Source organism: Trachypithecus francoisi, unplaced genomic scaffold (assembly GCF_009764315.1).
Source record: "Trachypithecus francoisi isolate TF-2019V2 unplaced genomic scaffold, Tfra_2.0 Lachesis_group3, whole genome shotgun sequence".
NCBI classification, from domain to species: Eukaryota; Metazoa; Chordata; class Mammalia; order Primates; family Cercopithecidae; genus Trachypithecus; species Trachypithecus francoisi.
The window spans coordinates 148,156,183-148,167,318 of record NW_022681468.1 but is presented as its reverse complement, the minus strand read 5'-3'; the positions used below and the strand labels follow the sequence as shown (position 1 = coordinate 148,167,318).

Below are 11,136 nucleotides of genomic sequence, written 5' to 3'. Positions count from 1 at the left end.
CGCCCGCCACCACGCCCAGCTAAATTTTCGTATTTTTTAGTAGAGACGGGGTTTCACCATGTTAGCCAGGATGGTCGCGAACTCCTGACCTCGTGATCCGCCCACCTTGGCCTCCCAAAGTCCTGGGATTACAGGCTTGACCCACCACACCCGGCTGACTCCAAGAAAATTCTTGGGACAAGTAGGGAGGAAGCAAGCACTAACAGAGTGACAGAAATCACCGCTCCCAGTTGTCCAAAAGCAAAGGATTCTGTGGGGAGCAGCACCATCTGCTGGCCAAAGGGAAGAACTGCCCCTGCTTCCCAATTCAGGCTGGTTGGCTGCAATCCCCAATGAGCCCTGGAGAGGTAGAGTTGGGGGACAAGGTGAAGGACCGTGTGCCAAGGTATGGGGGCACATAGGGCCTGGCAGCCTCCCTGTGACACTCCAGCCCCGCCTGGAGATCACTCACACACCACTTGGCCCAGCATCGACACAAAGCCACCAGTGCAGTGCAGACAGTTTAATGCTCTCCACCTCCATCACCATCACCCACCATCCCCCACAAGGCCTCGGCACCAGGGCACCCTTCACACTGGAGCCCCAGTGTGCACAAAAGCATGCCCCCACTAGCATCACTTTCTCACCCAGTGCCCAGGACTTCGAAGGCTGCCTTCTCACTTCTGGGACATCTACAGGCAGGTGGAAGAGAAGGCTTCTTCTGAGGGAGAAGAGCTGGAGTTCCAGAGGCCACAGAGTGAACACACAGAAGAAAGGTGCTCTCTTTCTCTCGAGGTGAACAGGATGTGTGTGGGGAATGACAGGGACAAAAGAGCTGCTAGAGGCAGGGGTGGAACTGGGTCAGATTTCTGACTTCTCCAGGTAAAGGGCCTCTACCAGGAGGCACGTTAATGGTCTGGCATAACTGCAGCTCTGAAGAACAGCATGAAAAGCTAGCAGAATACACTCACACCTGACACCTCCTGGCCAATGGCACTACTCTGCTCCCGTCAACATGGTGACAGTGGGGCAATTGCAAGATGACTTAGCAGAGCCTAGGAGGCAGCCTTCCCAAGTGGGTTCAAGCCGCTGCTCCCACTGCCCACCCCCATCAAAGGTGACACCCTCCTACAGCCAACTGAGCTGCTCCTCCTCATAGTGCTGGGGGTCGATGAACGGCCGGTCAATAGAGCGGATCATCAACTCCCCACAGTACACACACTCAGCGGCCACCAACTCATCCAGGTCAGCCTTGAGCTGTTCCCGGCTGGGGCCTGCAGTGGCAGCCCCACTCTCGGCCTCCTTGGCCCGGGCAGAGCCCTTGGCTGGGGGTGGAGCAGCCCCCAGCTTCCTCTGCAGCTCCTCCAGCCGGGCCTGCTTGTAGGCTGGCAGGCCAGGTCGCACGGCCTGCAGCAGGCAGTCAGCATGGAACATATGGCCACAGAGGAAGAGGTAAAAAGGGCGGTTGAGCAAGGGGAAGTCGCAGGTGGCACATTTGTCCTGGGGCTCCACAGTGCCATAACGGCCCCGCAGCTCCTGCAGGTCTCGCCGGATGCGCTGGGCACTGGCTGTAGCCTCTTCCATCTCCCGCTGCAGCTCCTGGATGTGGTGGTTGTAGGCCTTAAGTGAGCTGCAGATCGCCTCCTTGAAGTGGTCGATGGTGACGAAATCAGGAAAGAAGGGCAGCACATCCTCAATCTTGAGCAAGGGGCAGCTAGCCAGGCAAGCCATGGCTGTCTGCACATCTTCCTCCTCCTGCACCACGTGCCGTGCGATCTTCAGCCACAGCTTCTTGCGCAATTCCTCATCCTCCTCGGGCAGGTCTGCACACTGCTTGGCCAGGTCCACGTCCACCTGTGGGGAGAGCAGGAGCTTTAGGGCCAAGCCCCTTCCTGCCCAGCATGGAGACTATGGGAGAGAGAGATGGCCGAGGAGAGGCCCCGAGGCAGGATTCCCAGCACTCCCGGAAGCAAGGGAGCCTGCCCCTGCCACAGCTATGTAAAGCTACTTAGAGTAGTAGGGCTCCAATTTAGTGAAGTTAGAAATCACCTGGGAGGCTGGGCGCAGTGGCTCACGCCTGTAATCCCAGCACTTTGGGAGGCCGAGGCAGGCGGATCACAAGGTCAGGCGATCAAGACCATCCTAGCTAACACAGTGAAACCCCATCTCTACTAAAAATACAAAAAAATTAGCCGGGCGTGGTGGCGGGCACCTATAATCCCAGCTACTCGGGAGGCTGAGCCAGGAAAATGGCGTGAACCTGGGAGGCAGAGCTGGCAGTGAGCCAAGATTGGGCCACTGCACTCCAGTCTGGGCGACAGAGCGAGACTCTGTCTCAAAAAAAAGAAAAAAAAAAGAGAAAGAAATCACCTGGGAAACATACTCAAAATACAAATTTTTGAGCCCCGCCCCCAGACATTCTGATTCAGTAAGTCCTGAGTTCAGGCCTAGGAATTTGCATGTTAAATAGCACTTCATGTGATGCTAAGGCAGGTGACAATTCATGGTTTGAGAAGTGTAAATCAGCACCTTCCTCTTCTTCTAACGTGTATGTACCAGGCACTGTTCTAACTACTTTTCTTTTTTTCTTTTTGAGACAGAATCTCACTCTGTTGCCCGGGCTGGAGTGTGGTGGTACGATTTCGGTTCACTGACACCTCCTTCTCCCAGGTTCAAGTGATTCTCCTGCCTCGGCCAAGTAGCTGGAATTATAGGTGCGGGCCACCACGCCCAGCTAATTTTTATATTTTTAGTAGAGACAGGGTTTCGTAATGTTGGCCAGGCTGGTCTCGAACTCCTGACCTCAGGTGATCCGCCCACCTTGGCCTCCCAAAGTGCTGGGATTATAGGCATGAGCCACCGCACCTGCCCTGAGTACTTTTCTTTTCTTTTCTTTTCTTTTCAGATGGAGTCTCGCTCTGTCACCCAGGCTGGAGTGCAATGGCATGATCTCAGCTCACTGCAACCTCCACCTCCCAGGTTTAAGCGACTCTCCTGCCTCAGCCTCCTGAGTAGCTGGGATTACAGGCGTGCACCATAATGCCTGGCTAATTTTTATACTTTTAGTAGAGATGGGGCTTCACCATGTTGGTCAGGCTGGTCTCGAACTCCTGACCCTGTGATCCGCCTGTCTTGGCCTCCCAAAGTGCTGGGATTACAGGCACGAGCCACCACACCCGGCTCTGAGTACTTTTCATACACAGAACTTTATCACCCCTATGAGGTAAATGTACTATAACACTGACCCCCTTTTGTGGCCGAATAATCTGAGCACAGAGAGTTCAGAAACTAGCCCAAGGTCACACAGCTTAGTAAGTGAAATGGCCAGAATTCAAATCTGACTTAACAGTCCAGCTCTTAACCTTCCTTCTCTGCAAGGGAAGCCACACCCTCTAGCCACGGCCTCCCAAGCCCTTCCACAAAGAGCTGCTGCTCTTTGGGTCCCTCTCCCAGCTGGAGTCAAGATGCACTGGCTTACCTGCAGGGCCAGGTCCACGGCCTCCTCATACAGCTCCAGGACCTTGTAGACGTGGACACAAGCGCGGTGGTGGCCATGCTCAGCACAGAGCCGCAGCGCATACTTGAGGTCGTAATGCACCCGGTGTGGGCTGGCCCCAGCCTGCTCGAGATAAGCCAGCAGTGAGTCCGGCCGGCCACGGGCATACAGCGACAGCAGGTAGTTGTGTATGGCCTGCTCAGTCTCCCCCAGCACGTTCACGCAGAACTCCATGTAGCGGATCGCCTGGCTCACCTGCTGGACCTCACCACCCTGACTGTAGTTCACCAGGGCAGGGATGAGCTGCCGAGCATCCAGCCGGCTGCCCAGCTCAATCCAGGCATCTACAAGCTGGCGGGGGATGTGACGGATGAGGATGGGTGAGAACCTGTAGAAGAGCTGGGGGTCGCGGTGGCGGGCGAGCACAGCCAGGGCCTCCTCGTAGGCCTCGTGCTGACAGTGGTAAGCTACCACCCGCTCATAGTCCTGCATGATCACTGCAAAGTATACCATGTGCTCTGTGTCCCCATGACTGGCGAGCAGCTCATGGATAGAGGCCCGGCTGGCAAAGAGCCACTCTTTGTGGCGGGGGCTGCTGAGGAAGGTACGAAAGCATTCCTTGGTTTCTCGGTAGAGGGTCAGGGCCTCTGGGTCGCCCTGTAGAGCCCCAAGCCGGCTCAGGTAGAGCTCTGTCAGCCAGGTGGTCAGCAGTGTGGCCTGGGTACGCTCGGCTGCCTTCAAACTGGCCAGTTTTCGCTGCAGGAACTCAGCCAGAGCCTCCTCCTGTCGGGCTTCCAGGAACTTGAGGGCAATCTCCTCAAAGTAGCTCTGGGTCAGGGCATAGCAGCGTGCGCTCTCCAGGTAGCGACGCTGGCGAAAGCAGAAATCGGCCTCCCGGGCCAGGACCGTGTCCAGGCAGTCGGGCCGCTCTCGGCAATACTCTTTGGCCAGATCAAAGCGGTTCATGTCCAGATAGGTGCGCCAGACATCTCGGGCCTCCCGTTGCACATGGTAGCGGAAGACAGCCCGCTCAGTGTAGGCCCACAGCTGGCCTGTGGAGGAGTCCTTCTCCATGTGCTTCAGCGGCCCAAATTTCTCCAGGAAGTGATCCCGCAGCACCACCTGCCCGGTCAGTGTGCACACTGCCTCCACCCGGTCTGCCAGCAGCAGCAGGAAGTGGAACTGAGTCAAGACGATGGCTAGGGGTGGGCTGGCCCCAGGCCCTACCCCCTCTGGGTACTCCCAGACTCGCTCCTCGCTCAGCAGAGAGTCAGGGCGTCCACAGTCCAATGCCCCATATAACACACCATCCCCCATCATCCAGGCAAAGGCCCGGGGTGCGGAGCGCAGCTTGGGAGTGTAGAAGGCCAGCTCACTGTAGCCCAGGTTGCTGGGAAACTCACGGAATGGGGGTGGGTGGTCCGTGTAAGCTGCAAAGAGCCCTGAGAAACCCTGAGCCTCAGCCCCCTCTGCTGCTCGGCCTATGAACTGGAAGAGGCGCTGCCGAGTGGTGGCAATAACGAAGCTACGCCCATCAGGGCCCCGCTCGGCCTCAAGGGAGCACACAGGTGCTGGACCCCCTTCTTCATTGAGCACGTACAACGGGCGGAAGTAGAGATCCGGAGCAGGGCCGAAAAGCCCACCTTCGCTGGCTGAGAGCTCTGCTTCGAAGATGTGGCCTTGGGCAGTCCCGACCAGGATGGGGCCTGTGCTGCTCTCGGTGCCCAGTGCCTTGTTCCAACCCACACTCTCCACCAGCTGCCCCTTCCAGCGTGCTAGTGGCCGTACCTTCTGTCCGTTTCGGTTCACGTAGAGGACCTCCGTGCTGCTCAGGGCAATCAGCAAGTGAGAGCCTGGAGTGGGGAGAGTATGGCACCCCAGTGGATGCTGCCATTCCCACTCTCAGCCTCCTCCTGGCCCCCACACCACCCTCAGAGCCCATCCACCCAGGCAGTGACTGACCAGAGGCCCCCTCCTCGGATCTCCACTGTCACTTACCAGTATGGTCAAGGAACATCTTGTGAACTTTTGCGTCATCCTTACGTCCCAGCTCCACGTGGTTGGGCTCACTTGCCTTGCCCAAGTCAATGCTGTGGGGACAAGCGTCATCATCACTCTAGAGAAGAGAAGATCCTTTTTTGGATCATGAACCTCTTTAAGAATCTGATAAAAGCCATAGACTTTCTTCCCTGAAGTCTACATCTACGCATAAGATGCTGAATACAGGCCAGGTACAGTGGCTCAGGCCTGTAATCCCAGCACTTTGGGAGCCCGAGGCGGGTAGATTGCTTAAGCTCAGGAGTTTGAGGCCAGACTGGGCAACATGGTGAAATCCCATCTCTACAAAAAGTACAAAAAATAGTAGCTGGGTGTGGTGGACACACCTGTGGTCCCAGCTATTCCGGAGGCTGAGGTGGGAGATCATCTGAGCCTGGGAGGCAGAGGTTGCAGTCAGCTGAGACTGCACCACTGCATTCCAACCTGGGCAACAGAGTGAGACTCTATCTCAAAAAAAAAAAAAAAAAATTGCTGAATACAGAAGCTCTGCCTATGGAGTAGCCCTGGGCCCTACTTAAGAACTCTCTTGCCAGCCCTGGGTCCTACTTAAGAACTCTCTTGCCAGGCCCGGTGGCTCACACCTGTCATCTCAGCTTTTAGGGAGGCAGAGGCGAGAGGATAGCTTGAGCCCAGGAGTTTGAGACCTGCCTAGGCAATATAGCAAGACCATGTTCTCCACAAAAAGGGGGAAAAAGAAAAAAAAGACAAATAGGCCAGGCGCGGTGGCTCACACCTGTAATCCCAGCACTCTGGGAGGCTGAGGTGGTCGGATCACGAGGTCAGGAGATCGAGACCATCCTGGCTAACACAGTGAAACTCCATCTCTACTAAAAATACAAAAAATTAGCTGGGCGCCTGTGGTCCCAGCTACTCGGGAGGCTGAGGCAAGAGAATGGTGTGAACCCGGGAGGCGGAGCTTGCAGTGAGCTGAGATGGCACCACTGCACTGCAGCCTGGGTGACAGCAAGACTCCGTCTCAAAAAAAAAAAAACAACAAAAAACCCTCTTAGCTCTGCAAGCTCCCTCACCTTATTTTGAGAAATCACTAAGGAGAAGATTTTCCCATCTGCTCAAAAAATCTCCATTGAAGACTCAATCAGACTTGGGGGAAAAAACCAAAAGATCTCCAGTGCATCTGGGAAGACAGGCAGAGACATCCCAGACTGCTGGGGTAAGAAGGGAGCAACGAAGAGCAGCTCATAGTTACTGGGCACTTTTGCATACCAAGCCCCATGCCAAAAGCTTCATCAGTCTAGTATTATCTCAATCCATCTTGACAAAAACCTTGAGGAGTACTCCTGTTTATATTCTCTTTATGAAAGTCTTTCCAAATTATATGCTTGTTCTAACTAAAGAATCGATGCAAAGATGTATAAAGAATGACTTAATTTTCTTCTCAAACTCCTGTTATTCCCCACTGAGAAAACTCACGTTAACATCTTTTTTCATACTCATAACACAAATAGGGTGGTTTTGTTGCTATTACAAAAATGCCTTCATATTGCATATATGTATATGTGTCTTAATTTGTAAATTAATGATATTTCGTGAGCATCCCACTAGTCAATCGATACAGCTCTAACTGGTTTTTTTTCACCCCCAAACCCAGTTTTCCAGGATAACTCTTCTTTTTTTTGAGACAGAGTCTCACTCTTATCACCCAGGCTAGAGTGCAGTGGCATGGTCTCGGCTCACGGCAACCTCTGCCTCCCGGGTTCAAGCCATTCTCTTGCCTCAGCCTCCCAAGTAGCTGGGATTACAGGCATGCGCCACCACACATGGCTAATTTTGTATTTTTAGTAGAGATGGAGTTTCTCCATGTTGGCCAGGCTGGTCTTGAACTCCCGACCTCAGGTGGTCTGCCTGCCTCAGCCTCCCAAAGTGCTGGGATTACAGGCGTGAGCCACCACGCCCAGCCAGGATAATTCTTTTTTTTAAACAGCTGCATTATATTCTATTTTATGGCTGAACTACAATTTAATCACCATTTTCCCGTTGATGGGCATTCAGCTTGGATCCAGTTTTTCCTACCACAAGAATGCTGCAATCAATACTCTTATGTCTACACTCCACACTCCTAAACAGCTTTTTTTTTCCCTTTTCCTTTTTTTTTTGAATCAGAGTCTCCCTGTTGTCACCCAGCTGGAGTTCAATGGCATGGCTCACTGCAACTTCTGGCTCTCGGGTTCCAGCAATTCTCCTGCCTCAGCCTCCCTAGTAGCTGAGATTACAGGCGCCCACCACAATGCCCAGCTAATTTTGTATTTTTAGTAGAAACAGGTTTCACCATGTTGGCCAGGCTGGTCTGGAACTCCTGATCTCAGGTGATCCACCCTCCTCAGCCTTCCAAAGTGCTGGAATTACAGGTGTGAGCCACTGTGCCTGGGCTTTTTTTTTTTTTTTTTTTTAAGAGACAGGAGTACAGTGATGCAAACACAGCTCACTGCAGCCTTGAACTCCTGGGCTCAAGTGATCCTCTTGCCTCGGCCTCCCCGGTAGTTGGGACTGCACCACTACGACCTGGCTAATTTTAAAAAATTTGTTTTGGTAGAGATGGGTGTCTCACTATGTTGCTCAAGCTAGTTTCAAACTCCTGATCTCATGTGATCCTCTTGTCTGGGCCTCCCAAAGTGCTGAGATTATAGGTGTGAGCCACCATGCCCTGCCAGGCCAGATTCTCAACCACTACCCTGTATTGGCTCTCTTTGGAAAGGGATAGGATATTTCCTGAAAACTCCAAATTCACTGCTTTACTTGCCTGGAATGGAAGAAAGGCCCCAGGAGTTAATAGTCCCCAAACACCTCTCTAGTCCCTACTCCTAAGCTCTGTGAGCCCTTGATTACCGGAGCAGTGTATCCTTGCCCAGGCTCATGCAGAGCTGATTGCTGGAGACGACAAGACTGGTGATGCGCTCGGAAGGGGTGAAGTCAATGCGCTGCTTTGTGAAGATGGGCACTTCCTTCTCCAGCTGGGCATTCACATACCCTACAGGTAAGGAATGACAAGATTAGCTATGGAAGAGAGAGATGAAGGGTCGGGAGAAGCAGAAAAAACACCACGGTGCTCCTCGCCACTTTCCTGACATATTCCTATCCCCAGGACCTTGGTTAACAAATAGTTTGCTATCAAGTCGTTTGCTGGTCACCTTTACATTAGAGGTCTGGGGCTCTTTCCACACTCTGACAGCAGTGAGGGGTTGATTCTTTGAACCCTTAAGATGCTGTCAAGCATGATGTACCTGCTCCCAGCGGTAATGGGGCTGGGTGGGGATGGGATGGGACTGGTGGTCTGGGCATTCTCCCTTATCAGGTCTTTGGCCCAGCAATCCCAGCTTCACTGAAGTAGTATAGCCCCATTCTCTACCCCTCTCCCTGCCCATGCGGTCATGGGCCTCAGTGTAGAGTTGGCAAGTGCTGGGATATTTTGAGCACTGAATGAGGGTAAAGACTAGAGTGAAAGCAGCTGCAATTCGTTAACACCACTCACTGGAACAGTTCCCCAGGGCTCCCTATGCCCTCATTCTCCTGGAGACTCACTACTTTCTACAAAAAACGTCCCAAAACTCCAGGCTGCACCCAGCTATCGCCAAGGTCGAAAAGATTTAATCTCCATTTTCCCCTGTTCAGCGACAAAATTCCCTCTGGGACCCTCCCTTCTTCTTCTGCAATATTCCGCCTTCACCAGGTTCTTTGCCCATTCCTTCCCTCCCACCTCCAGAAGAGGCCTGGTGGGAGAAGCATCAGCAGAAGCCGGGAGCCCATTCTAAGTTCTCCCAACAGCCCAACGGCGCCCGGTAGGTGAGTACTTCCTTATCTGGGCCCCAATTCCCTCTCAAAAGGACCCTAGCGGTAGAGCCTAGATCACGCCGCTGCTCCCCTAGCTCTTTCAAACTTTGACTATCCACCAGCTGGGGGCCAAGAGAGCCTGAGGAGAATCAGGGGCCTAGACCCGGAAGGCATGGCCCAGGGGACGACCCCGAGCTCTTGGAGCTGCCCTCCCCGCTGCTCCCACGCAAATGCTAGGAGAACCGAAAGGGGCAGCGGCACCCTCCTCTTCCTTACCCGAGTGGGGGATGCCCACGCTAGGGCAGCCGGGCTGCAAGACGGCCGAGCGGGACAGCGAGTTCTCGTACTCATCCAGGATGGACGCCATGGTGCCCGGCCTCTGGGCCCTTTGTCCGGGGTCTGGGGATTACGAAAGGGCTCCCCCCCCGGGGTCCCCGTCGCCCCAGAATGGAAGCTATAACTCCCCAGCCTCTGACAGATCCTGGGAACCTGCAACCTTCGCCTCCTCTTTAAAATCCTGAGGATCCTCTTGCTCTTGCCTTATGCAACGAGATAATCGGGCAGTCCTCGCCCTTGAATCTGGCGCAGTCTTGCACCCTACTCCCCGCCGCCCCACCCCCAACAAAAGATCACAGGGAGGGCTCCCTTCAGCCGGTCCCAGGTGATCCCAACCTCGCCCCGGCAGCTCAGCTGACTCCCGCCCCCGTGACGCGGGCCTAAAACGTAACTTCCGGGTTCTCAGAGCCCCACGGACGCTGGCGCACAACGTCGCCCGGCGCGCCAGCAGAAAGCCAGACGAGGGCTGCGGGCGGAGCGTGTGGCGAGTGCTGTCGAACACAAGCCCCAGGACCCTGCTGCAGTTCCAGGCTTCCACACCAGGAGGCAATCCCGGCTTTCTCAGCCCGCCTTCCCCACCGGCCTGGCGCCGCCCAGCCCTGGCTTTCGTGCCCAGGCTGCGCTCCCTCACATGGTCTGTCCAGCCTCCCGGACCAGCTCCCGCTCCCGCCTCTCTAAACAGCCTCGGAGAACCTCCCGTTCCTCAATCCAATCGCTGGCTCAGTCCCACCGTCACAGGGCACACGCAGAGAAGTCCTGGCCACTCTTCTCCCTTACCCAGAGGCCCCCCAGCTTTCAGGAGACAGCAGAGCTGGTGGCCAGGCTAGTGGGAAACCCTGTGCCAGGAACCGCCCTGACCTGCCCCACAGTGGCTCCTTGGCTGAGGGTTGCTGGGCCGCTTCCATTTACTCATTTACCAAAATGTGGTTGAGGACTTACTCTGTGCCCGGGCTTGGGCTGGCAGCTGGGGTCACAGAGATGAGGACAGACCCTCCCCGCCCTGGAAAAGGCAGCAGGGGCGCTGGACCCATTAAAATAGACCATTCTTACTAGAAAAGCAAGTGATAGATTATCCATCAGGCGTTTGCTCCACGAATGAGCGTCCACAATGTACCATGCACTGTTCAGGCTTTGGGGACGTGGCAGAGAACCAGACGGAAAATGTCTCTGGCCTGGTGGGGCGTTCCCCGCGACGTGGCCACGGCGTCGTGAGAGCATGGAGGAGCAGGGAACAAATGCCTGCCAAGTCCATCAAGAACGAGGGACAAGTGGGAGCAAGCGTTAAGGCAGGGACCACCCAGCCTGAGGTGGAGAGGGGAGCCCTCACTCAGGGACCTGCGAGGGCTGGGGCGCGACTATGGTTGGGTTTTCCTCTCCCACCTGCTTAGGCGACCCAGAAGGAGTCTGTTCCCTTCTGGGGCCGATGGATTCTACCTTGCTAAAGTGGAAGACTCTGGACTAGGGTCGCCACCATCCTGGCT

The 11,136-nt window shown here is 54.8% G+C and overlaps 1 protein-coding gene across 1 annotated transcript; it reads right to left on the bottom strand.

The window, feature by feature from the left end:
• Positions 1 to 487: 487 nt before the first annotated feature.
• Positions 488 to 9,949, bottom strand: VPS18 (VPS18 core subunit of CORVET and HOPS complexes). Its single transcript, XM_033190457.1, has 5 exons — positions 9,596 to 9,949; positions 8,378 to 8,519; positions 5,474 to 5,565; positions 3,458 to 5,328; positions 488 to 1,833 (listed from the first exon to the last, which is right to left on the bottom strand). The coding sequence occupies exons 1-5, from the start codon at positions 9,684 to 9,686 to the stop codon at positions 1,108 to 1,110; spliced, it is 2,922 nt and encodes a 973-aa protein (XP_033046348.1). The 5' UTR covers positions 9,687 to 9,949; the 3' UTR covers positions 488 to 1,107.
• Positions 9,950 to 11,136: the final 1,187 nt, after the last annotated feature.

Bases quoted from the DNA above. Each gene is read 5' to 3' on its own strand.
- VPS18 (XM_033190457.1), bottom strand. From the start codon at position 9,686: ATGGCGTCCATCCTGGATGAGTACGAGAACTCGCTGTCCCGCTCGGCC. The intron at 8,520-9,595 runs GTAAGGAAGAGG...CCTTACCTGTAG, and splicing joins CGTGGGCATCCCCCACTCGG to GGTATGTGAATGCCCAGCTG. The intron at 5,566-8,377 runs GTAATCAAGGGC...TTGTCCCCACAG, and splicing joins GGCAAGGATACACTGCTCCG to CATTGACTTGGGCAAGGCAA.